This window comes from Pan troglodytes, chromosome 23, assembly GCF_028858775.2.
Source record: "Pan troglodytes isolate AG18354 chromosome 23, NHGRI_mPanTro3-v2.0_pri, whole genome shotgun sequence".
In the NCBI taxonomy this organism is placed as follows: Eukaryota; Metazoa; Chordata; class Mammalia; order Primates; family Hominidae; genus Pan; species Pan troglodytes.
In genome coordinates this window covers 33078153-33105720 of record NC_086016.1, presented here as the reverse complement: position 1 = coordinate 33105720, position 27568 = coordinate 33078153, and the positions used below count along the sequence as shown (strand labels likewise).

General features: G+C 41.1%; 2 protein-coding genes and 1 long non-coding RNA gene across 5 annotated transcripts in view; 1 reads left to right on the top strand and 2 right to left on the bottom strand.

Annotated features, from left to right (window-relative positions):
• Nucleotides 1-6198: 6198 nt before the first annotated feature.
• On the bottom strand, nucleotides 6199-11630 carry LOC737642 (uncharacterized). The gene is made up of 2 exons (XR_008541817.2): nucleotides 11475-11630; nucleotides 6199-9878 (listed from the first exon to the last, which is right to left on the bottom strand). It is a non-coding gene; the product is annotated as an uncharacterized LOC737642 (long non-coding RNA).
• A 3401-nt stretch (nucleotides 11631-15031) lies between these two features.
• Nucleotides 15032-15719, bottom strand: TUG1 (taurine up-regulated 1; the record flags this gene model as incomplete). The annotated part of the gene is made up of 1 exon (XM_063807812.1): nucleotides 15032-15719. A coding segment is annotated over one exon (474 nt), but the record flags the coding sequence as incomplete, so codon positions are not given.
• MORC2 (MORC family CW-type zinc finger 2) overlaps nucleotides 15350-27568 on the top strand; it is a 43184-nt gene continuing 30965 nt past the window's right edge. For 2 of the 3 annotated variants that reach the window (XM_016938972.4, XM_016938971.4), the window contains exons 1-2: nucleotides 15350-17230; nucleotides 26397-26450. In XM_016938972.4, coding sequence (XP_016794461.1) covers nucleotides 17163-17230; nucleotides 26397-26450 — 122 coding nt within the window. In that variant the 5' untranslated portion in view covers nucleotides 15350-17162. Of the gene's footprint in view, nucleotides 17231-17967; nucleotides 17987-26396; nucleotides 26451-27568 lie in introns of those variants that run through there. The other variant, XM_054675823.2, reaches the window with a different exon arrangement.

Sequence of the window (27568 nt, the reverse complement as noted above, 5' to 3'; positions counted from 1 at the left end):
TACATTACTCTGTAATTTTTGTTTGTTTTGCTTAATGCATCATGGACATGCCACAGGCTAAGAAATAGAGGTCTTCTTTCTAACAGTTGCATAACACTCCACAGTATAGCTGTCCTATAACTGATTCAACCACTCCACTTTGATCGATTACTTTTTAAATTTTTTTGCTAGCACAGGTTACGTTGCAGTAAATTTCTCATACTGATGTCCTTTTATCTTGGTGCTTTTAGTTCTTTGAGAGTCTTTAAAGTAGGAATGCTGGGTCCAAAAGTGTATATTGAAAAATTTGCATCAGTATTGCCAGATCATCATCTAAAAAAATTGTAACAATCTACATGCCCACCAACAATGTATAAAAGTTTTGTTACCCTAATTCTTGCCAGCACTATATGTTACTGCTCTTTTAAATTCTGCCATCTGATAGGTGGCAAATGGTACTTCATTGCTTTGTTGTACATCACATCTCACTAACCTCATTATCTTTCATATGCTTACGGAAATGTTGAAGAGCATCATGGTTCAAAGTACAGACTAACAGACAACCTGTGTTTGAGTCATAGCTCTATCACCTATTTGTGTGACATGGGCAAGTTATTTTATCCTTCTGAGCCTGTTTCCGTAGCTGTAAAACAGGATTAATATTGCCTATCTCATAAACTGTGACAATTAAATAACACTTGTAAAGTGCCTGAAACAATGCCTAGTATGAAACAAACACCAAATAAATGGCTAGTGATTATTACTTTAGTTATAAATTTGTAGGAACTCTCTGTATTAGTAACATTAGTCCTGAATCTGTCATTTATGTTGGAAATCTCTCTCCAATCTATCACATCTTTTACAGAACCAAGATTTGTTTCATGTAGTCTTATATGTCTGTAATTTCCTTTATGGTTTGTAGGTTTTCTGCTTTATGAAAATCTCCCATGTCATAAGATCACAAAAATAGTCTCCTAAATATTCTTCTAGTGTTTCATTTTAAGATTTAAATCTGTAGTCCTTTTGGTATTTATCTTTGTAAATGTTGTGAGGTAGGGATTTGGTTGCTCTCTAGGCACCTTACTGTAGCTCTCTGTATCAGTTACAAATAGTAGATTTTTAAAAATTTCATGGAAAGAAATATGGAAGAAAATAAATTACAGTATTCATAGCAATAGGCTTTTGGGTTGTTCTGAATAATCATTTCAATTTTGTCTTTCTTTTAATGAATTCTTGCATCTCCACTGCTTTAAAAAATGTGGAACCCAGCCAGGCACCATGGCTCACACCTGTAATCCCAGCACTTCGGGAGGCTGAGGGGGATGGATCACGAGGTCAGGAGATTGAGACCATTCTGGTCAACATGGTGAAACCCCGTCTCTACTAAAATACAAAAAATTAGCTGGGCATGGTGGTACGCACTTGTAGTCCCAGCTACTCGGGAGGCTGAGGCAGGAGAATTGCTTGAACCTGGGAGGCAAAGATTGCAGTGAGCCGAGGTAGTGCCATTGCACTCCTGTCTGGCAACAGAGCAAGACTTCAGTTCAAAAAAAAAAAAAAAGTGGAAACTTTTTTTTCAAATGAAATAATAATAATACAGGAAATTCCAATATACAAAATTGAGTTGTTCCTGTTTGAAGTGGCAAAAGATGAAGCTTGAGGAATAAGATATTGAGAAGCCGAAGAGCCTTGTAAACCAGGAGAGTTTAGATTTTATTCTGAAATGCCGGGGGAACTATTAAAAGGTTAAGTAGGCTGGGCATAGTGGCTCACACCTGTAATCCTAGTGGTTTGGGAGGCCAAAGTGGGAGGATTGCTTGAAGCCAGGAGTTCAAGACCAGCCTGGGCAACATAGCGAGATAGTGTATCTACAAAATAAATAAATAAATAAATGGCCAGCCAGGCATGGTGGTACGTGCCTGCAGTCCCAGCTACTCATGAGGCTGAGGCAGGAGGGATGCTTGAGGCCAAGAGTTTGAGGCTGCAGTAAACTATGATTGACACTGCATTCCAGCCTGGGCAACAGTGATACCCTATCTCTTGGGGGGCTACTCTAGCTGTCCTGTAGAGAAGACTGCAGTGGGACAATAATAGAGGCAGTGAAACCACTAGAAAGGCATTATAATACTTACAGCAACAGATATATGTTCCCTTGGACAAAGTGATAGAAGTGGAGATAGTTTTAAGGTATATATTTACATGCTAACACCAAGATAATTTAATGACTAACAGGGACTCTGGGAGAGAGGGAAGCTTCGAGAATAACTCTCATGTTCTGGTTTGAGAAACAGAGTAGAGGGTGGTGCCATTTACCAACAAAGGGAACACTGGAGGGAGAGCAGATTTTAAGGAAAAAATGAAGAGGTCAGTGTTTATTATGTTGGGTGAGAGTATCTTTGTGTTAATCAAGCAGTGGATATCAAGGTACAGGTGGGCATTCAGATCTGGAGCTCAAGACACATATCAAGGCCAAAGGTAGGAATCTGGAAATTATCAATATACAGTTAGAAACCAAGGCCATGGAAATGGATGAGATTTTTCAGAGTCTACAGGGCAAGAAGACTTAAAGATTAAGTCAGGAATCTGGGCAGGTGAAGACCTCTCATATTCCTCTCAGAAACTCATATACCTCTTACACATTATCCTCTGGGCTCACATGGCATGGGAAATGGGTAGTTTCCCAAAGGAAAAGTGAAGTGCTATTCTCAGAGGGGAAAAAGATAACACCGGGTAGGCAAACGTACACTATGTGGACATGCATTCTTCAACATGAACAATCTTAATACCTTCACTCAACATAATCCCCCCTAAAGGGAGATCTTCCTCTTAAAGGGAGATAACCTAAAATAATTTCTAGTTATAAGCCTAAGATTTCTGGGTGATGCTCATTCTTCTCTAGTTCTTAACCCCATCTTGATAATCTGCAACTTACGGATTTCCTGATATATTTAACCATCACCAACACACTCATACACATCAGTGAGGGGACACTACCACTAGAATGGCTCAGCTCCAATGGAGGAGAAATCTGATTGGATTAACTTGCATCATGCTCAAACTTCAGCCAGGAAATGTTAGGGCAGAATACTGTAGTGAATAAAGAGGAGAGGGGGAAATAAAATAAGGCAACCTAAAAGATATGGGGTAGAGGCTACAGATCTTACTTCTCCAACAGGTTATGGGGCTATAACTGCTATTTATCTCTTCCTCTTTGACTATACTTTTTTGTTTAATTCAGTCAGGGATTTTTGACTAATAGGGTAACCCAAACCTTCATTCCTGAGATATTTCGAGGATTGGGATTCTCTAAATCTTCTGAATCTTCCCAGATATCAGCACTCTATACAGTCTCTTTTCTGATTAATACCTTAACTCTCACAAAAGAGACGTTAGTAATGCTACAAATTCAACCAGCATTGTAATTTTGCAATTTGAATAATTAATCTCCAAGTACTAGTTTGGATTTAAGCACCGAGATTCACTTATCCTGGCCACAAAAAGGGCCTGTATTTTATTCTATGCCCACAGGTCAGTTTCTGGTTTTGAGCTGATGCCCTTCACTTTAAGACAGCTACCGGGGCCAGGCGCAGTAGCTCACGCCTGTAATCCCAGCACTTTGGGAGGCTGAGGCGGGCGGATCACTTGAGGTCAGGAGTTCGAGACCACCCTGGCCAACATCTCTACTAAAAATACAAAAATGAGTTCAGCATGATCGCGTGTGCCTGTAATCCCAGCTACTTGGGAGGCTGAGGCAGGAGAACCACTTGAACCCAGGAGGCAGAGGTTGCAGTGAGCTGAGATCGCACCATTGCACTCCAGCCTGGGCGTTGCAGCGAGACTCTGTCTCAGAAAGTATACATATAAATAAAATTAAAAAAAATAAAATAGCTAACGCAATCAAAGTAACCATTCTAACTCAGTGGTCCTGGCCTGCTTTATCCACTTTATTTTTATTTTTTTGAGACAGAATCTCGCTCTGTCACCTAGGCTGGAGTGCAGTGGCACAATCTCAGCTCACTGCAAACACCGCTTCCCAGGTTCAAGAGATTCTCCTGCCTCAGCCTCCCAAGTAGCTGGGATTGCAGGTACCCAACACCATGCTCAGCTAATTTTTTTTTTTTTTTTTTGAGATGGAGTCTTGCTCTGTTGCCCAGGCTAGAGTGCAACAGTGCGATCTTGGCTCACCACAACCTCTGCCTCCTGGGTTCAAGTCATTCTCCAGCCTCAGCCTCCCGAGTAGCTGGGATTACATGATTAACCATCATGCCTGGCTAATTTTTGTATTTTTGTAGAGACGGGGTTTCACCATGTGGCCAGGCTGGTCTTGAATTCCTTGACCTAAGGTGCTCCGCCCACCTTGGTCTCCCAAAGTGCTGGGATTACAGGTGTGAGCCACTGTGCCCAGTCTATCCACTTTAAATTGTCCTATTGTCAACAATTACCTGGCCCTCCAAATTCTACTCTCAATAGGCACATGATTCCAAATGACAAGAAATGGTATCATTACTGTTTTGTCACCCTTAACTCGTAGATTTATCCTCCCAGGGACACAGAACAAGAGCTGGTGCCATTATCTGTCTCAGTACAATAATCAATTCCAGATCCTCCATATGTTCCTGTGGGTTAAAGGCCTACCATTTAACTCTCCAGCCTCCATTTCTGTAATCAGTCAGTCATTTGGTCACCAGCAATAGAAACCCATTTTGGCTGACAAAAAGGAAACTTATTTTAAGGAGGCTATGTGGTAGTTTATACAATCAAAGGAAAACTTGGACAACCAGGCTTGGAGAATAGGAGCCAGCATACTTTGGAGATCTCCTTTCATAAACTTTTACATGGTATCTTTAGAACACTACGATCAGAATGACTCAACTCTGATCACTTTGTGGTCACCTTTCTTAAGAATCAAAGTCCTTGTGGGACAGAACGAGCTTGCATTGCTCAAACCTCAGCCAGGGGGCATGAGGCCGGAGTACTGTCATCTACATTTCCACTACCACCACACGGAATGGGAAGGAGCAGCTTTCTAAAGGATAAGTGGGGATCTATGATTAAAGTAAAGGGGAAGTGATTTTTGGCAAGCCAAAGCAATGGATGTCCACTATACCTATATTTACATGATGGGGAGAAGAACCTACAATAAAGGAGTAGTCAGCAAGTTGAAAAGAAAATTAAAAGTATTATAGCACTTAAGGGAAGTGTTTCAAGAAGCTGGTGGGAGTTACCTGTGCTGCTGAAAGTTCAGATTAGATGCATGTGTAACAGATTTAGCAATGAAAAGGTCACTATTGACCTTAATTGCAGTGACATCAGAATATTTCAAGGATTTTTTTTAAAAAGTGACTTTCCCCCTGCTTTCTGCCTAATGTGGATACTGCAATAGTCTTAGCAGATTAACATCAGTCAAGAACTAGAATAATCTTTGATAAACCTTAAAACCGTAAAATTCTGATAATCCAAATAAACTCACTTGAAGGAGACATGCTTAAAAAACTAAGGAACAATTACTAAGCTCTGAGTTTCTCAAACAAGCAATGGTATAGCAATCTGTCAACTTGAGTAATGAATGATTTATATTTAATATTTACTAACATAAAAGTAGGTATTTTAAATCATTTGATAAAACAGGCTCAGTGTTGAATAACTTGCCAAGGTCAAACAGTAAGCACTAAATTTAATTTAAAAAATTCTTTATTTAAAATAAAGTTTAAAAATAATGTGGGTAGTGTAAAATATTAATACAGAAATGTATAAAGTTGAAAGTTTCATGTGATCTACACTGTTCAAAGAAAGCTGTGAATAGACCTTTCTATGCATTTATAAACATAAGCACACACATTTTAAAATGAGTTCACACTGTACACTTTTCTATTAATAACTTGTTTCACCTAATGTATCATGGCCATTTTTCCATACACAATGAATGCACTTTATTCATTTTAACAGATACGAGATTTTCCTATATGGCTGAACCACACCTTAACCTATCCTTTAATGACAGACATTTAGGTTTTCTATTACTTTCTACCATGTCATTTTTATGCTTCTGTGGGATCTTAAATATTCTCTCAGTTCCTGTTTCATTTTGTCTTCCACTTTGGAAAGTAATTTCAGTGACCATGACCTCCAGCTTAATAAATACTTGGATCTGTCAAGTCTCAATGTTGGTAGATATATTAGTGTGGATTCAATTTCAAGTAACAGAAACCCAACTCAAAGTAACTTAAGCAAAAAAGGGTATTTATTGGTTCACATAACTGAAAAGTCCAGGGGATATTCTAGCTTCAGGCACGGTTGGATCCAGGGGCACAAACGCTGTCATCAGGATTCAAGTCTCTCCATATTTTGGCTCTGCTTTCCCCTGCACTGGCTTCATTCTCTACATGGTAGGCCCTGTTGGTTTGAGGTTTTCATCCTACAAAGCTAAAGCACCCTCAGTAAAGAGAGCTTCTCCTCCACAGTTCAGATGGATTTGCTGATTGATGAGGTCTGAATTACATTTTCACCCACAAAGCTCAAGGTTGGGTCAGACTGTCCAAACCACAGACTGAAAATAGGAAGAGGTGGTTTTAAGAAACATCAGGGAGTTGTTACAACAAGATGGAACGGATGCTGGGCAATTAAAAACTACTGATGTCCAGGATAAGAACAGATATGAAAAAGCTTAATCTTTGCTTAAGAAGTTGAATGGTAACAGCTGGCATGGTTTCTTCCTTGGTTATAAAAGTATTCTAAAAAAACACCATGAGAGATAAGTTTGTCCTGTCCTCAAGAAGTCTGTAATCCATTTGAATGGAATAATAATCATGTCCAATAGCATACGTTGGATGAAACCACAGTTTCAATACAAGCAAACTCAGTGGTCATGAGTCTGAGAGCCCAACTGTCCTGCTGATCTGAAGTAAGACAACTAGCCTTCTACATCAAATAATTCTGTGAGGCAATTTGAGTCAGCTGTAAATTTTAAGTACAGTGGAAACTTTTCTTCTTTTGCTAGGTTGAACTGGTACAGTTCTGTGTGTACTGGTGAATCGGACTCATTTCTGCACTACTGAAGGAGAGAAATGGACGCGGCTTTCGAACTGCTGTGTTCCTTCCAGACCCGATAGATGAGGTTCCAGGTGCTGAAAATGAACAATTACATACAGGAATAGAGGCCTACTCTGCACTTAAAAATATCTTTAAAAAAGTTGCTGGTCAAGGAGTATGCAGCAATGGTCCTTCCTGTTGTGAACATTGAGTCCTAGTGGGTGAGGTGTGGGTTGTTACTATTAAAAATCCTTGTTGTATTGGGCACAAGATAGACTGAAATTGACTGTAGTCTTCTCACGGTGAGTCTAATTGCAGCAACATGTGAAAAAGGCAGGCAAGAGCTGAGTCAGGAAAATAGACAAGCAGGGTACCTTCAGAAAGGCCAGCCATACCAATAGCCAGAATATGATCTGGAAGAATCAGCAGATCAATAAGGAAGTTCTGTAAATTAGTTTTTACTCTGGGTACTCAGGGGTTAATCCATAGGGCTTGTTCTGGATATAGTTTTCTGATCTTACAGAGCCAGTCAGGTACATCAGCTTTCAGTTTCTTGCTCATCTGCCAAAGAACTTTCAGCACAGGAGAAGGCCTTATCCTCAATCAGACTTGAGGTTCTGTTTAGGAGTCTATGCTACATCTGGGAGTGACAGGGTCAGCAGAGCCAGATTTGTCAAAGTTGGCCCTACTTTCTTTGGTAATCAAGTCGTCATCTTTTTTAACTCAGCCGATCTCTGAGAATCATCTTACAAGCAAGTCAAGGCCTCAGATTGGTTGAATGGTGCTGTTCAAAGATTTAGATGAGATCTGAGGCATGGAGACATGGAGACAGTATACAGACTCCTAGATTTAAGTTTTAGGTTTTTTGCTTTTCTAATCACCAATTCTTATATACAATGTATATTTTAGACTTGAGCAGATGATCATCTTCATCTTAAGTCATTCCTTTTGACTGAGTATGGCAGGATTAGAGGGAATGGCAGTATAGATCAATGTCTTTTTCTGTAAAGTATAGGAAAAACCAGAGAGGAAAAAAAGAGCTGACAATTAGAAGGTAGTAGAAAATTGACGATAATTTCTTCTTAACAAATAATAGTTGTATATACAAGGAGGCTAGTCAACCAGATTTTATTTGTTGAGGGCGAGCAGTCTACAGCAACCAGACCTAGGCCTTGTTTGACGAGATGTAGAGTCGAGTCATGTAATCACAATTGGCCTAGAGAGAGACAAGGATATAAACAAACTATTTCCAATGTTTAACCAGTGCATCCATTCGAGTAGCTCAGGATAGCTGGCCTTTAAATTGACTGGGAAGTAAAGAATGAGTTTTCTCATGACACACATCAAAGTCTCCTTGTTCAACGTGATCTGGTCTGAGAGTTCATAAACTGAATCCTTCCTGCTGAAACAGATAAGTTGTCTTTATGTCTGTTACAATGCCTGCCTTAAATATATATCATGGCAAGGAATGAAGTCAGCTGCTCTGAGTCAGTGTAAAATGACGGTATTGAGACTGATGTGGTTCCACTAAAATATCCACAAGGACAAAAGCTCTTAAGTCTACCGATAAAATCCTTAGCTGCAGTCTTCATAGATTTTGTTTTTCAAATCAGTTTGTTTCCAGCAAAAAGGTAGGCAATAAGCTATCGGAAATGCCCAGCAAGTAAGCTAATGGCCTGCTCAAAGGGCCAGCCTCCAACTCTCCCTACCACCTATATTTGGTGGTATCAGACATCAAAAGATTCATCTTAAAAGAACATCTCTCGGCACAAGGCAGAGCAATTAAAAAAAAAATCTATTACTGGCTAGAAGAAACTTTTCCAAATGGTTTCATTTTAAATCACATGAGAAGGGGTGTTCAAAGATTGTCGCTTGAAGTTCAACTGTTAAAGTGAGCTGAATAGTCGTAATTCTGGAGAATAGGCAGATATGCCAGTGACGAAGAAAAAAGAATTCAGCCTTTTTTTTTTTTTTTTAAAGCTTATTAGCTCATTTATCTTGGAAACAGTAGTTAAACTGAATAAAAACCAAGGGGCAATATAACTGCTACTGGTTGAGTCATACAGTGATGTGTAGTTTGGAAAAGAAGATGAATGATAGATATTGAGCCCCTTTAGGAAATGTTGCCAGTATTTGAATTTGGCTTTCATAGTTATCTCTTGCCCACGAAGTAGAGTACCATGGCTGATAACAAGAGGTCAAATGTACAAGTTGCTCTAATATGGCCTCAATGAGGCACCAGCTTCAAAACCCGCTTGCTGATAATTCAGGTATTCATGGAGGGTCAAGACTTCAAAGTCATGTACTTCAAGTACCAGTAGAGCATCTGGTGTTGCTTAAGGGAGTCTGTCAGTGTAGGGTGCATAGAATTGTTCTCTGGCTATATCCCATTCTAGGAATCACTGGATATCCATCTGGAGTGGAGGGCTGTTAATCTAGGTTCACTTGACACCATCTTCAGCCCATGATCATTTCTGGGGTCAAAGACATGCCTGTCTTCTTGCACTTTTCTAAGTTCACACACAGTATTTCTAAGAATGTTCAGCATCTACTGAACATGAACTGTGCTGAGTGGAGGTACAGAAAAGATTGGAATGCCATTCAGGTCAAACATATTGCTGTCTGGGGCAGTGGTTTTCAAACTGTGTTCGGAAGAGTTCAAGGTGTTGTAAGGAAGTCCCCTTAGGTGTCACCACGGTGGTAAAGGAAGATAGTTGTAGCAGGATTCAGGCCCCTACTCTTGCTTCACTACTTCATCCAGAGCAGCTTCACTTTTACTCTGGGCTTCTGCACAGTTTTCACTCAAAGGGCTTCATGGCCACAAAGCCTTTGGAAAACCAATGATCTAAGAATAAGTCGGTCACAAAATGCTGAAATACAAAAAATAGGTCACAGAAAGCAGAAACTGTAAGCAAAGCCTGTGGTAAACCAAGGTGTTTTCCTATTCTTTCCCTAATATGGACCACATTACAGGTTGATGGAGTTAGAACTCATCTGCTATAAATTTTGATTGCCTGCAGTTGGGCTTGTATCTATCAGAGAACAAGGCTAATGATTTTCAGTTGTAACAGCACTGGGGTTTTTGCCTAAGGATGCAAAATGCATCCAATTCTTTGTAAGTATTACTCCAAGAAGTCCATGGCTGGATGACTTCTCAAGCATTATCTCAAGGAGATAAATCTCAAGAAAATATCTCCTCATCCCTTTTCTCCCCTTCCCAACCTCCTTAACCCACCTGAGATGCAATGTCCTTGAACTAAAGTTATGATACAATTCTAGGGATACAGAAGTATATTGCTAAATGTCATGGAATTTATCCAATTTGGGGTGAATTAACTTTCTTCCATTCCTTTCCTATGTCTCCCCATACATCTTCTAGGGATTCCCTTGACAGAAAATAAAGGTAATGGTCAAGATGCAAGACTCTCAGATGACAGAGACATACTAATTCAACCATTAATAAGAAGGTATGAGAAAGGGGGATTTTGAAGATGCTGTTTATTCTGGGGTGTCCAGGGCAATCTGCTGGCAATCAGGAAGCACTGGTTATACTGCTCTAAAGCAGTTTCTGCATTCCATTAGAAGGAATGATGCAAAAAAAATCCTTCTGTGTTTGATTAAACTTAGGACACAAAGGGTTAAACAGCAAAATGGAACTCTTTACTACAAGTCTTTTTTTTTTTTTTTTAAGACTTCTGAATTTAAGCACAGAAGCAGTAGTAATTTGCTGCAAGTCTCCTGAGATCCTTTAATACACTATACCTCAATGTAGAGTGGGGGAAGGGCCATGTCTTACATACTTTACTATCTTACTAGGTAACAGAAGCTTTCTCCATGTCATATTTACGTACACACACACACACACACACACACAAATACTGCCTTTAAAAAAACCAGGTGGCTCATTTTGTGTAAATACTAGTTTGCAAAGATAGGACCATAGACAAGCTCTTAGGGCCCAGGAATATCAGTAAGTCTTAAAAAAAAAGTAGCTTTGTGTTTCATATTGGGTAGCTTTGCTGTTAGAACATGTCCCATTTTTGACTTGACAATCTACCACCACGGAGATATTATGCCCTTAAACCGTGGGATATTGCCATGGGATTCTGGTCCAGATGTAGCTATCACGTGATCACACTTAAGACATTCTATGTGACTAGGGGCACCAGATCAGGAAGCTGGAAAATTTCCTGAGGTTCCCAATACCCAGCCATTTTAACACTGTGGGTAAAATGGAGGCTAATTCCAAGGAGAGTACTGGACTGGGCGTCAGAAAGCCTGGCCTCTACCACTTTCACAGCTGTGTCACCTTGGATAATTGCTTAACTTTTAAAATTTACATTCCCTCATTTCCAAAAAGGGATTATAATTCACTGTTATTTTGATAATTGAGATAAATGTATGTACAAGTGCTTTGAAACTGTAAAGTGCATTATAAACAGAGGGATTTACCATAGAGGTTCTACCTTGATGTATCAAGAGAAGCCTCTTCTGGAATCTGGTGCAGCCTTGTGAGATGCTGTTAGGTAAGGGGACTCCTTGGTAGAATTTCTTACATTTGTGTAAAAAGTTCTGGTTCCTGAGTAATTCCAAAGAAGATGCTATGAGGAGTTCACTGTGCCTTTGATTTGATCCCAATGGGTCAGAATATGTTTTCTCATTCAGTAGGCTACTACAGGATTTGAAGTAGAAAAAACAGGGTCCAGTGACCTTCACGGGATCCTAGATGTTCATGAATTTCAATCATTTGAGATTGTGGGGTGTGGTCCAATGCTGCTCTCAAAAAGATGTTGCCTTTCTTCAGAGAGCATTAATAACTAAAAAATCCCCTGGTCCAAATTTATTGTGTATCTCTGAAGGCTTTAACTGAAGAAATGAAATGCACACTCATGGAACAAACTAGGCCTTTGTTGTGATAAAACAGCTTTAGCTATTTGGCTTGAGGACTCTGACTTCACTATAAAGGGCTGTGCTGAATCTGGGTAGAACAAGACAGGAGTGGAGGTAAAGGCCACATCATGATGGCTGAATGCCTCCTGGGTCACAGTGGTCCACTGGAATGGGTGTCTTCTTCAGTAGTAAGGTGGTAGGAATCATCTCGGGCAAAAATCCAGGTACCAGGTCTGTAGGCTGATGGAATAGCACAGGGAAGGTAGTCAGAAGGTCCAGGTGAACACTCAGCAATCAGGAGGCACAGGACTAGAAGGGGCAGGGACAAAACAGGTAAAATAACAAATGCATGGAATTACAAACACAGGACTCTAAGTGGGTCTGCTGTCAGCACATCAGCAGCCTGATGGCTGTTAATTCTTGATGAACCTGGCTTAGGCAAAGACAAATGATAAATGAAAACAAACAACAGCAATCCAAAAAAGAAAACACAAAAGTCTGATTAACACTCTCGATTTGTGAGAACTGTCTCAGCGAAGCAGCAAACAGAAACTAAGCCTTATACTTTAGGAGAGTAATTTGATCGGATTCAGGGTACTGGGCATTTTTTGGTGGGGAGAGGAAGTGGCTCCACAAGTGCCATAAAAAGAACTGAGATTTTAAGTTTATATACCAACAATAAAACAAAGGAGACATTGCCCCTCTTCCTCTTCCAATGCCTTCCTCAAATTGTCTTATGACCTTCTCCTTTTAAAAAGCTGTCCTTTCATCTTAACAAGATTCCATCTTAAGTAGGAGAAAATAAGGTCTTGGTCCTTCTGTATGTAATACCCCATTCAACATATTGGTTTCTCCTTATGTCTGAGGGCTCCCTAGATCAAAATTTAGAATTAAAAAACATTAAAACATAAAGAAACATGATCCATATCTAGCGACTTTTCTCCTCATTAAGAGTAATGTTAGTTATCACATAGCAATTAAGAAAACACTTACTGAGTGGTTATTCTGATAGCCTGCTCTCTAAACTCCTCCTTCCTAATAAATGCATCTTGATATGTTGTGGTGTATGTGGGCAAAGATGCACTAAACAAGGACCCTGCTTTCAAGGAGTCTGCTATCTGCAAAGACAGTAAATGCAGGCAAGTAACTATTTTACAGGATTTTGTATACAGATAGAGGATACATAACGAAATGTCATAAAACTTTAAAGCTCTATTCTGGCTAGTTAGGAGACTCTTGGAAAAGAGGGCATAAGAGTTGGATACTGAGAAAATGGCAGTTTTGACAGATGAAAAGCCACAGAGGAGCAGTTTCAAAGTAGAATGAGAGTATGAACAAAAGTGCAGAGATGGTAAAGGATAAGGCATTTTGGAAAATGGCAAGTACCATAATTCACTTTGGATGGAGCATCCTCAGTTTGCACTGAGGGTCTGGACAGAAACTCAGGTCTTCTAATTCCCAGTAACAGTGCTGGTGGTAGTGCTTGCTCAGTCGTTGTCTCTTTTCTCACAGCAAGGTCAACAGTCCCCAAATTCAAAAATAAAAAAAAATCTACCTCCAGTGTTCCTGCCGCATCCTGACAAGCTCTTTCGGGTTCCAGGTCCAGTTCTTGAAAATCTGGAAATCTGGAGTCCATGGCTGTGGCTACACTGAAAGTTATCTGCTCCAACTATTGCAGAACACTGTAGTGAAATCTTTTCAACCTCCAATCCTGGACATCTCATGTTTTGCCACAGAATTTCAAGCTTTGAGTTCCAGTTGTTTTTTTTCCCTCCTTTCTGCTGAGGAAAGCATCTTATCACCACAGTCTTAAGTCTTTTGAGGTACATCCGGATTTAATTACAAAAGAGCAAAAAGACCAACACTTTTTTTTCTCCAAGTCATTTCTCTGGAAGTGAGATTATCTGTCTCTGCCCTTTAGGAAAAGGGAATAGTCAATTGATTTTTTCAGACATTTGAATGAAACAGCATAACTGGCTAACATCTAATCAGACAAAATACACTTAAATGTGTTTGTGTTCACTTGCTTAGGGCTGTACCACTTGGTGAGCACCACTCCACAAAACGAAAATGTTTGAAATCCAATTGTTCAAACATTTTTATAGTGTTTGTTGGATAATGGCCTGAAATTTGATGAAAGCAGCTGACAACTAACAAAGAAGCAAAAACTGGCATCTTGGACATCCTAGTATTACACTTGCAAGCAATTAGAACACAAGGAGGGCCAAGGAAAAAGTTTAGCTTTGAATCACTTCCAAATCTACTGATTTTGAGGTTCCGCAGTAGTTCTAACAAAACTTTTCAGACAATGTTAACTTTCGATTAAGAAAGAAAAAAACCCCAAACATCTTCAGGAATTCCATGCCAGGTTCAGTCTCTTCCAGTGAGCCCGCTTGCTAAAAGTCCACGTGCACCATTAATTAGCTGGGCTGGCAGCACCATGTAAAAAGAAGCCTATTCACCACCAACCACACAGACTAGACATGTAAAGCAGGATCAAGTAATGGATGACAACCATGGTCGTGGAATATGGTCAATGAGAGTCAGAAAAGTACAGGCACCGGTACAAGCATCAGATAACAGAGTTGCCGGGCCAAAGGATAAAATAGGCTTATTTAAATAGGATGCTACAGAACACATCCACTCCTAATTGTAGCTGCTTTACACTGGGTGCCATTGTACCATATGCATCAGCCACCCTTCAGGCACCCCATGGTGAAAGAAAAGGATTCAGAATAGAAGCCAGGCAGGGGACTGTTGTTAACCCCGAATATCCATTATGCATAGAAACAGCTCACATATCCCAGGGACTCAAACAGGGCTTCAAAATGGTTGTGAAGGGTCCCAAATGACATCTAGGCCTCAGTTTCCTCTCTGTAGCATGAAGAAATTGTGATTCTTAACTCTTCTGGGTCACAGCCCCCTTGGAAAACTTGCTAGCGATGGATCATCATTCCCCTAAAACGCACATTCCCACAAATTCCCATCATTCCCCCAAACCGCACATTCCCACAATTTCAGGAAGTTTGGGGATTCCCAACTCCAATCCAAGGTTCCCAGGTTCAAAACCCAAGGATTGGGGAACTCCTAAGTTTTCTTACAACTCAAAAAAAATTATAAACAATAACCATCCTTTACGTACACCCACGCTTTATAGTTTACAAAGCGATTTCAACCCCACACACATTGATAGGCAGAGGAGGAAACTGAGGCGCAGACAAATTACAGAGTGACTCGCCTAAGGTCACTCCGCCAACTGGTGGCTAGGCCCGGAAGAAAACCCAGCTCTTCCGACTCCGGAGCTCGTCTCCCCACCCCGGGGCTGCCGCCAGAGCTCCCGCCCCTCACTAAGGCGGCATAAGGAGGAAAAGGCAAAGTAGAAATCCCACAACCAACCATCCTCCGGCCCCCTCCTGCCCCCCCAACTGGGTCCTTGCAGGCCCCGAAGGGTGGCGCCAGGCCTCCAAGCCGGCCCCGGCCACCCCCGCCTCCCCGGCCGCTCCAAATCCCGCGGCCGCTGCCGCCGCCGCCTCCCCCGGAGCGGGGCGGAGCAGCTGCCCGCCACCGCCGACCACCCGGACGACTCCTCGTCGAATCGCAAACGCATAGGCCGCCGCCCGAGTTCTGCGTACGAGAAGAAAGACGCGGCGCGAGCGCCAACGGCCACCGGGCGCGCGCCGCGGCGGCCGGGCCTGCGCCCCAAGAGCTGGATGCCAGAGCAGGAGAAAGAGCCGCCAACCGATCGCTCGATCGACCGCACGCCCGTTCCTTCGCCCTACCAGACCCGGGAGGGGGGGAGGGCGCGCCAGGGCTTCTTCGAGTTAGGGGCCTGACTCCCCGGCGACGAGACAAGATGGCTCCTCCGGTCCGCACCGCAGCTACCGTCCCGGCTGCGTCGCTCGGCCCGCCCCCGGTACTGTTTCTTTAAATGGCGGAGAGGGTCAGGAAAGCAGGAAGAGAGGCGCACGCTGTCACGTGACAGGGGCGGGACCGGCCAACCAAGATCCGGTCACATGGGGACACGCAGCCCGCCAATCAGGAGGCTGTACATCAGGGCGGGGGCGGGAGGAGCTGCAGCTTTGTGATTGGCTGAATGCTCCGCGGAGGCCTCGGGGCTTGGGGCGTCGGGGAGTGTGCGAGGTGGCCGGGGCTGTGTGCACTATCAGAGACAAAGCGGTGGCTGTGGTGTCTGTGACGGCGGCGGCAGAGCAGCTCTAAACGCCGAATTTCGTGTTGCTGAATCCTGTCACCATCTCAACTAGCGCGGCGCGCGGGCGGCGGCGGAGGCAGCGGCGGCGGCGGCGGAGGCGGCAGCAGCACATGGTTCCAAGAGCGCCCTGCGGCTGTTGGGTTCCAATTCCGCGGGGAGGGACAAAGGCAGTTGTGAGATCCGGGTAGTGCCCGGTCAGGTGGTGCGCTCGCCACTGCCCTCGATCCGGTCCTTGGAAGCCGGGAGTAGCTCCTCTTCGTGGGGAGGCGGCCACGGGACCGAGGCCCAGGAAGGGCCTGGGAGGCTGAGGCTGTTGTCTGAGGGACGTGGGGGCGGGGCGCGGCCTGCCCGAGGTGCTGTGGGCGGGTCATTTGTGAGGTGTTTATGTGGGCCAAGTGTGAGGTAATCTGACCACCACCCTGAACTGGGTTTGGTCCGGCTTTGAGAAAAGAAATCGTGAATGCCTAGGAGCTTTTTCACTTGGGAGGTGGTGAAGCTGCAACTTGCGCCATATAACACTCCGTCGACATCTTGGTCTCCGGTCTTGGGCCTGTTTAAGAATCCTGGCATCACGTGTGGCGAAGACATGGCTGATCAGTTTTCTGACAGAAGTGGGTAAATTTCCGCATTGGTAAATTTCCTGACAGGAAATTTCGGGGAACCAAAAAAGGCTGGAAGAACATGAAGATGGAGCAGTCATAAACCACCCACTCAAGGACCATCTTCTTCAGGACCATCCACACGAGACTCAGATTGTCTGAATTGAGCTATCGCAACTTAATGCTAAAAGCTCCTTAAAGCTACAGATTTATGACATAGTTCCTTCCAAAATATTACATCGTAATCATTGAGAAGATTAAAAAAAAAACACTTGAAGAAATTGTAGTTTTAAACATCTCTGCATATATTTTGGATAGTTACTAGGTTACTTTAACTGTCATTAAGGAGCACAGACTTACTGAAGCTTTACTGGACAAAATCCTGGGAAATCGATATCATTATAAGATTATATTTCCCAGTTAGCGGGTGAAGGGCTGGAGACCTTATTGCAGTCATGGCTTTCACAAATTACAGCAGTCTGAATCGAGCTCAGCTAACCTTTGAATATCTGCACACAAATTCGTAAGTATCCTCTAGGTGCCACTGAGGTAACCAGTAACTCGTTCCTTGATATTATATGGAAATCGTTTCCCCAGAAAATTTTGCTTTTTCACTTTTTGAGATGTATCCCACTGGAGTGAAATGTGTCACTGGATATCTTGAGCTCTGTATTGAAGAACTGAGATCAGTGAAATACTTGTTGCTAATCCAGAAGAATCTGATTTTTGTTTATTGGATCAAAATTTTCTAAATGCAAACTTTAGTTATTTGAAGTCAATATGTTGAGTTGTTTCATTCAAGTGTTTATAGGAATCCAACAAATACTGCTCTATTGGATCGCCAAATGTTGGACTATTTTAGTATCAACCGTTTCCCCTCTGTAGTGACAACGTCCTAAACAGTTAGGTTTATAACAAGTGTTTACTTTCTAACAAGAAAACAGAAGACATTTAAATGACAACTTTCAAGAAGAAAATTTTTATTTTTTCAGAAGTTGGCATTAACTTCCTGGCAAATTGCTCACGTCTAATATTATTTGTATATGCTAAACAGGAAACGGCAACTTGTTTATATCTCGATTTAGATAGTCTTTCCCCAAAATTTCCACAGAAACATACAGTGTTCATGGTTCTTGAGTTCATGAAGGAGTAATCTGATCACTCCAACATGGTCTGGAATGTTTCCGGTTTAATCCGTATGCCCACTCTCTTGGAGGTTGTCCAGTAGAGTCAAAACTTTAGTGTTTTAATACATTCACCTGTTACTTTTGAGATGAAGGTAAGTGTTCTAACATTCTAGTACCTGGAGAGGAGATGAGCAGCTACATGAATGGTCCAGTCTCTGAAGAACCCACTTCAGAGTCGAGAGTATAGACTTCCATTATGTAGTAATAGTACAATGGTTTTTAGCTTTTGATGGAGAAGACAACATGTTTGTGATATCATAATGTCTGTAATATTTCTGCTATTTTTCCTTTAAAGGGAATAAAATTTTGCCAAGTAGTGAAGCAAATTGTCAAATGGTGAAAGCCTGGTTTTATTTTTTTTAGGAAGTTTGTTATTTTTTTGAGAGATGGAGTCTTGCTCTGTTGCTCAGGCTAGAGTGTGGTGGTGCAATCTTGGCTCACTGCAACCTTCACCTCCCAGGTTCAAACGATTCTCCTGCCTCAGCTTCCCAAGTAGCTGGGACCACAGGCATGCACCACCACGCCCAGCTAATTTTTGTATTTTTTTAGAGAGACGGGGTTTCACTATATGTTGGCCAGGCTGGTCCCGAACTCCTGACTTCGGGTGATGCACCCACCTTGGCCTCCCAAAGTGCTGGGATTACAGGCATGAGCCACCATGGCCGGCCTGTAGCAGTCACCTAGGCTGAATTCTCACACTTAAGTATGATGACCCTGAAACACACTTGGGTGAGGTTGCTGATTAGTGATTATTCAGCTAGTTGATAGCATAGCCTTGGGAAAAAACTTTAGTGTCCTTTTTAATATTTGAACTGCCATATTAAGAACAAGCAGTTGAAGGCCACTTAAATGTTCATGGATGACTGTGTTTGATAAATGGTTATCTCAGCTCTGAATTTTGGAATGATGGCAAGTCTGGAATTACAGATTTTATGATAATCTTGGAAGACCATGAACTGGACTTCAGAATTTCAGTTCTTGTTCCAGCTTCACCAGAGACTTTATGGGATAATAATAGTAACAACAGTTAATTGCTTCATGTCAGTCACTATTTTAAACATTGTCCAAAGCAATCTTTACAGGAAGCCTTTGGGATAAGGATTATTCCTATTTTGCATTTGAGGAAACTGAGGTTCAAAGAGATTAAATTACATGGTAATGGCTATATAGCTGCCAAGTGGCAGACTTAAACGGTGCCAAGATTTAAGACAGTGGGATTTATCTGGCCACAGTAGTTGGTGCTTTTAACCATTAGGCAGTGCCTACTGTAGTCAGTTTTACCTTCAAGAGCCTATTTGCTTGTCTATAAAGCAAAGGGTTTACTTCACAGTTTAAAAGTCTTCAATTTTAGTTTATCTCAATGAATCTCTAAGGACTCTGGGATATTTCTCCCTTCTTTTTCCCCCTTTGCTATTTTATAGCTTATTGATAGATACCTGGCACTGCCAAGGAAAGGAAAGAAACCAGTTAAGTCATTTGTTGGGGAATTTTCTGGGACTTTGACTTACCCATGTTGAACTGGAACCACCTGCTTGCATGAACATTTGAGGGTTGGAGTATCATTTTGGAAGCTCTGGAATTTCTTACCTGGATCACAAATTCGACCTTAGAAGTTGTTCTCCTTTTTGATGTATTAGTCATACCAGAAGAAAGTATAAACCCTAAACCAACAAGATAAGTTTTTTATTTCTAATTTCAGGAGATTTTTAAAACATTGTGGTGACCTGATTGGAAGTTCATTTATAGAGAAAATAAATTTTAAAATTCTCACATGATGTGACTTGTAGCTCATAAAGATGGAAGATGAACCACCTGTGTGTAAAGTGGTTCAATAAGTCATCTTCAGAGAAGGGAAGATTTGTCTCTGTCTTCTCCTTTGTTCTGTTAAAATCTTAAGAACATGAGACCATTTCATGGTGTCTGACATCTAGAGTATTGCGAATTAGGAAATAAATGGTCCTTTGCTTACTTCTCATTAAATGTAGACTTAGAAGCAGTGACCAGATGAGAAGTGTGGAAATCAATGTGGTGCAGTGAAAGGACCGTGAGCTTGCAAACCAGCCAAACCTGGACTTGAGTGTTTCCTGGCTGTGTCCTTGGACAGTTCAACTTCTTGAATCTCAGTTTCTTCAACTATAAAATGGGGCTAATCTGACAGTTTTTACGAGGATTATGTAAAATGATGTTTGTAAAGTTCTTAGCTCATACGGTGGTACACAGTAAACATGGTGTGAATGGTGAGTGTTACTCTATAATAGTTTATATAAACCAGAAGTTGGTCACTGTGGTGGCAACTTGTTTGGTGCTAGTCATTAGGCACATCAGTTCTTAGGAAATTCTGGAGCATCTTTTGGAGACAGTGAACATCTGTCTTTTTTTGTATCAGGTCTTTGATAACTTTTGATGGTTATTCTCTTGGTTACTTCAGCTTTTTAAGGTTTACAGCAGGCCTGGGAAATAAATTCTCATGATAACCTGAAAGTCTTCAGCTAATTTAACATCAGATGTTGCTAGTATGAGATGATAAATGTTAGGGTTTTTAAGTAAAAGGAGTTTTATGCTGTTACTTCTCTTTGGTAGTGGGTTTTGTGACTGCTACTTCAGATGTAGTGGTGGTAGTGATGTTCCTTTGGCATAAAATGTGTATATTAAGTCACTTTGTTTGCAGTACTGCTAAGTGGTCTGATAGAGCAGGATGCTTAGATATAAGATGTCTGCAATTTATTTTTGTTGGCACATTTAGTCACTTAACATCTTGGGCATATATTTCTGGGTTTTTTGTTTTGTTTTGTTTTTGTTTTTGTTTTGGATGGAGTCTTGCTCTGTCACCCAGGCTGGAGTGCAGTGGCACCATCTCGGCTCACTGCAACCTCCACCTCCCAGGTTCAAGTGATTGTCCTCCCTCAGCCTTCCAAGTAGCTGGGACTACAGGCGCGTGCCACCACGCCTGGGTAATTTTTTGTATTTTTAGTAGAGATGGGGTTTCACCGTGTTAGCCAGGATAGACTCGATCTCTTGACCTCATCATCCGCCTGCCTCGGCCTCCCAAAGTGCTGGGATTACAGATGTGAGCCACCGCGCCCAGCCCTATTTCTGAGTTTTATGGGTATGTGAAGTGAATGTAGAGGAGCCTGTCAACTCAGAGACTTAGATTACTTATTACTTTAAGCCTGTTGAGCAGGCTCATATCTTAAATATATTAAAGCCATTTAAATGTAAAATAGTTGCTCTAGAATTTCTCAGCTTTATTTTCTAGCAATTAAGGCAATTACCTATTGTCAGCACGTCTAGGAACTCAGCAGAAGGTATACTGTGTGATGGGCCTATGGATGATCTATTGGTTTACATTCAGGATGAATGTAAATAGGGAGACCATTTTCCTTACATAACAAGCTAATTTACACGTGAATTTGTCCCTGGAAATGCTAAGCTGCAAACTATTTATACTGTGACACAAGTGATATAAAAGCCGTGATCAGCCAGGCGCGGTTGGCTCATGCCTGTAATCCCAGCACTTTGGAAGGCCGAGGTGGGCGGATCACTTGAGGCCAGGAGTTCCAGACCAGCCTGGCCAACATGGTGAAACCCCATCGCTATTAAAAATAGAAAAAATTAGCCAGGCATGGTAGCTTGTGCCTGTAATCCCAGCTACTCGGGAGTCTGAGGCAGGAGAATCTCTTGAACTGGGAGGCAGAGGTTGCGATGAGTTGAGATCATGCCGCTGCACTCCAGCCGGGGCAACAGAGCAAGACTCCATCTCTCAAAAAAAAAAAAAAAAAAAAAAGCCATAATCAGTTGAAAGTGAACGAATTTTCAAAAAATCTTTGTCTTTTTCCAGTTGACCTTTCTTGGATCACATGCAAAGGATGTTTAGGTCTGTGAAGAAAAGAATTTCTAGGCCGGGTGCTGTGGCTCACGCCTGTTATCCCAGCACTTTGGGAGGCCGAGGCGGGTGGATCACGAGGTCAGGAGATTGAGACCATCCTGGTTAACATGGTGAAACCCCGTCTGTACTAAAAATACAAAAAAATTATCTGGGCGTGGCGGCGGGCGCCTGTAGTCCCAGCTATTCGGGAGGCTGAGACAGGAGAATGGCCTGAACCCGGGAGGCGGAGCTTGCAGTGAGCCGATCGCGCCACTGCACTCCAGCCTGGGTGACAGAGCGAGACTCTGTATCAAAAAAAAAAAAAAAGAATTTCTTTTGATGTTTATTCTATCCCAAATGCTAGCTAGCAATGAGTGTACTCTTGGAATATTATTTGGGAAAAAAGAATTTGTGCAGTTGGTATAATTTTGATTCTTATGATTTTAAGAAATATTTAGAACTCTTGATTTTAGCATCTGGAAGATCTATCTTTAATCAGTTGGAGGTCTGGAAGAGATTCTGAGTATTATCTCTGACTTTACCAACAGTGGTCACAAAAGGCTTCTTTTATGATATGTACTGCCATCACAAAAGTACCCTTTGGCTACATTGTAAAGGCTACTGTTAGCTTATCTGAAATATGTATGTATGCATGGAACAGCATTGAGACTGTGTGGAACAACAAAGACCATTTAGTTTTTTTTTTTTTTTTTTTTTTTTTGAGACAGGGTCTGGCTCGTTCAGCCAGGTTGGTGTGCCGTGGCGCAGTCTTGGCTCACTGCAACCCTCGCTTCTTAGGCTCAGGCCATCCTCCCACCTCAGCCTTTCAAGTAGCTGGAACTACAGGTGTACACCACCACACCTGGCTTATTTATTTATTATAAATAATAATTTATTTTTATTTCTCTACTTTTTGTAGAGACGGGGGTTTTGCCATGTTGCCCAGGCTGATTTCAAATTCCTGGGCTCAAGGCATCTGCTGGCCTGGGCTTCCCAAAGTGCCAGGATTACAGGTGTGAGCCACTGCACCCTGCCCATTTAGAATTTTTTCAAATTTCTAAATATGCAAGGCACATTTCTTTCTTTCTTTCTTTCTTTCTTTTTTTTTTTTTGAGGTGGAGTTTTGCTCTTGTCCAGGCTGGAGTACAGTGGCGCAATCTCACAATGTCGGCTCACTGCATGCAACCTCCACCTCCCGGGTTCAAGCAATTCTCCTGCCTCAGCCTCCCAAGTAACTAGGATTATAGGTGTCCGCCACCATGCCTGACTAATTTTTTTGTATTTTTAGTAGAGTCAGGGTTTCAACATGTTGGCCAGGCTGGTCTCAAACTCCTGAGCTCAAGCGATCCACCCACCTCGGCCTCCCAAAGTGCTGGGATTATAGGCGTGAGCCACCACGCAAGGCACATTTCTAAGCACTGTGTGGCAGGTGCTTTGTGCTTGCCCTTTGGAGATCTGCTTATTGCATTCTAAATTTCTCATTCTTGTGGGATGCTATCGGAAAATATGTATTGCTAAGAAGCAGTTGCAATTTCTGTTTTGGTTTTCTTGTCCTAATGGCAGAGGGTGTCAAAATTAGTTTTCCAGAATATTCCGATGGACCATTCTCACTACCAAAGACTGGAAACTTTATTATTTATTCCGAAGTTAGTACATTCTGATGCAAGATGTGGTCTCATACTTACTATGGTTGTGCTCTTGTTTTTTTCTGGTAGCTCTATTTTTGAGATTCCTTGATTTACGTTAAAAGTACAAACTCATGTTGAAATGAGAAGAATTGGGATAAAATTGGTCATTTTATATTTCTATATAACGATCCTCAAAATTAAAAATATTTAGGGTATATAAAATGAATTCACTTTGTAAGTTTCTAAGTCACTTATATGTTTGATAGGAAAATGACTGGTTGAAAGTTTGAGAACAAATGTTAGATTCACTTTTAACCAACATTACCTTTGGCAAGTCACCTTAATTTTTAAGCTTATTTCTCCCTAGTTAGTGGGGTAGTTTACAGAATACTTTTTGTTTATTTAGTTGGTAATTTGAAGAATTTAAAGTGATAATTCTAGAGACAAATATTTTTTGTTCTTTAATTTTTTTTAAAATTTTTACTGAGGGGGCACAAGACAGATATTTTTAATAATTAAACATATGGGCCGGGCATGGTGGCTCACGCCTGTAATTCCAGCACTTTGGGAGGCTGAGGTGGCTGGATCACCTGAGGTCAGGAGTTCAAGAGCAGCCTGACCAACTTGGTGAAACCCTGTCTCTACTAAAAATATTTTAAAAAAATTAGCTGGGCATAGTGGCAGGCGCCTGTAATCCCAGCTACTCGGGAGGCTGAGGCAGAAGAATCGCTTGAACCCTGGAGGCAGAGGTTGCAGTGAGCCGAGATTGCGCCGCTTGCACTCCAGCCTGGGCGACGCAGTGAGACTCTGTCTCAAAACAAAAAAACAAAACAACAACAACAACAAAATATGGCTGTTTTATGGACTTTTTTTTTTTTTTTTTTTTTTTTTTAGAAATCTGTCTTTTTCCAGCCGGGTGTGGTGGCTCATGGCTGTATAATCCCAGCACTTTGGGAGGCCGAGGCGGGCGGATCACCTGAGGTTGGGAGTTCAAGACCAGCCTGACCAACATGGAGAAACCCCGTCTCTACTAAAAATACAAAAAAATTAGCTGGGCATGGTGGCCTATGCTTGTAATACCAGCTACTCAGGAGGCTGAGGCAGGAGAATCGCTTGAACCCGGGAGGCGGAGGTTGCAGTGAGCGGAGATTGTGCCATTGCACTCCAGCCTGGGCAACAAGAGGAAAAACTCCGTCTCAAAATAAATAAATAAATAAATAAATCTGTCTTTTCCCTGTAGCATAATTAATTAGATTTTATCCAGAAGAATTTGAACTCTATTTCCTAGGTAAATTGATGATACAATTTCTTTTGGTTATAACATATTTGTCGTGCTGCCTTTGGATTAGCAGCATATATATTCACTGATCTTGTTGGGGGAAAGGTCTTCCTATAATTCCACCAAATGATAGTTTAATTCAAAATTTGCATTTGTAGGCCGTGTGTGGTGGCTCAGGTCTGTAATCTCAGCACTTTGGGAGTCCAAGGCAGGCAGATCACCTGAGGTCAGGAGTTCGAGACCAGCCTGGCCAACATGGTGAAACCTCCTCTCTACTAAAAATACAAAATTAGCCTGGTGTGGTGGCGCATGCCTGTAATCCCAGCTATTCTGGAGGCCAAGGCAGGAGAATCACTTGAACCCAGGAGGTGGAGGTTGCAGTGAGCCAAGATGGTGCCATTGCACTCCAGCCTGGGCGACAAAAGCAAAACTCTGTCTCAGAAACAAAACAAAACAAAAAAATTGCATTTGTAAAAATTTGGAGTTACTTGAGGAAGAAAAAACAATATTCCTGGAGAGTTTAGTTATGGATATTTATTTAATAAATGTTTTACATTTTGTTTGCAATATGGTAAGCAATCAGAGATCCTAGATGCTGGTTATTTACTATTGATATATTTCATTTAAAAATTCTTACTTTAACTGAAAATTGGCTGAAACTCTTTACTTTGGCTGAAACTATGCAAAAAAGTCAGAGTAACATGGATATTTTTGAAAAATTGATGGTCATGTATTATGTGGGTTAATTTTGTATTTAATCAAAAGTCAAGTGTTTTTTTTTTTAGGTGGTTCTATGTGGACACATCCTAATTTGATGTCTCATGAGGACTATTGTGGAAAAGAGCACAAATTAAACAGTGTAAATTGCACATGCTCAATGTATAACTTGTTAGTATTTTGTTTTACCAATACTTGTGCGTCATCTACCAGTGAAGAAAGGAAACTCATACACTTTTGTGTAATTTATAAGCAAAAATATCCCATTTGAAAGAGAAGGTAAAGAGAATAACTCATTTTATGACTTTCTCAGATTTTGGCTAAAACCAGAACTTTCTCTCCATTAAAGAAAGTAATCGAAGACCTTTTCCAACAATTCCTTCTAGGATGACAAGAGCTTGCTTGGTGTGGTTGCCTAGGGCCCCTGTTAAAATTAACCCCTTCAAGGAGGGGAACCAGTGGTCATCTCTTCTGGGAGGCTGCTCAAAGTTTGGGTTGAGTAAATACACAGTTACCATGTTATTCAAAACTTACTATACTCCAGTCCGAGTGACAAGAATGAGAACCTGTCTCAAAGAAAAAACAAAAAACAAAATTCAATATTTATGCATAAGATATATCCTTAAAATTCTTGCTCTGAGATATGCAGAAACTGACCACTGGTTAAGGCAATGAAAAATAAAATATACAGGCATTTTTCTAGGCAGGATATGAATAGTGAAAAACACTTTTAGCAGTTACTACACATAGGACTCTTTCAATGCTTCAGGGTGGGTTTCCCAACTCAAAATAGGAAGAATAATCATTTCTGAATAGATGGCAGGACTTGTTAAAGATTAACAATTGAGGGGAATTGGGGAGCTCTGGAAAGCCTTGAGTAGTATAAATCAACAATGCAAATGGTGGTTTTAAGATTTTTTTCAAAAAACTTAAATATTTTATAACCGTGGCTTTTTATTAGGAATTATAACTTCAGTAATTCTTTTGCTGACTTTTAGTATTTATCATTTCAGAACCACTCACGAATTCTTGTTTGGTGCTCTTGCTGAACTGGTTGATAATGCAAGGTATGTAGTCTTCAGGCATACAATCTGTGCTTGAAGTGGAAACACTTTAGGTAGCTGTGACCTTTGCTCTCTGAAGACTTGAGAGGAAGACATTTCTGTAGAATGTAGACATTCTGTAACTCCTAGGAGGCCTCTTACTAAAAATAATATTTTTAATAGCACATTAGTTGATAACTTCCACTTTCTTACTTAAATTCACTAATCGTTCTTTGTGTTCTAGCCTAAAAATAGTGAGTTATCACCTCCAAAACCACTTCCCTTGTGTATTAGAGCAAGATAATTGTAGTAAAATGCAGGGAATTAAGATAGACACTTAGGAATCATATTAATGGGACAGGCAGGCTCTGATTTAATTTGCGCTAGCAGGATAGTACACCATCTAATGTCTTTAAAACTATGCCAAAGTTCTATGTCTTCTCAAATTCTATATTTGTCAGATAACTAAATGATCACAGTGTCTTTCATTGTTAGCAGCTGTGCTTGGAAGGAATCGTTGGTCAGCACTGTCTTATACTGAGTTCTTAGTGATAGAAACATGTAAATGTTACTGTGTAAGACTGAATAGAAGTTTGGGTTAGTTCTGATGTAAATCCAAGTCCATATCAAGATTCTGTTTATAATTAGGAAAATAGTGTCTCAGTCTTATTCCTGAATGCAAACATAAAATTCAGACACATTTACTGACTAGGTTTTGATGACTAATGAAGGAAGAGGAGGATGAAAATTGACAGCGGAAGTACTTTCAAACAGATCTCCAGTTAATGTGCTCGCTGATAATTTCCTCTTTACCTCTGTGTATACAATAAACTTATTCTAATTACTTTTGTTATTGTTATTAGCTGGACTGCTCATGGAAGTGTGCTAGTTGTTTAACCAGAAAACTCCTGTTTTGTTTCAATCCTGGTTGACTCATCATTTTTCCATTCAATTAAAAAGTGTTGTAGGTTAATGGAACTATGTTTGAATTTGCCACTTGTTAATTTAGTGAGACCATGATGTGCGGTGGCAGGCTGCTTTTTTTGTGTATCATATGGTAAAATAGAGATTCTTAGGAGTATGTATTCCTACTTGTGTATACATTTTGCCAGTATCTCTCATATTTGAAAATGTTTTAGATA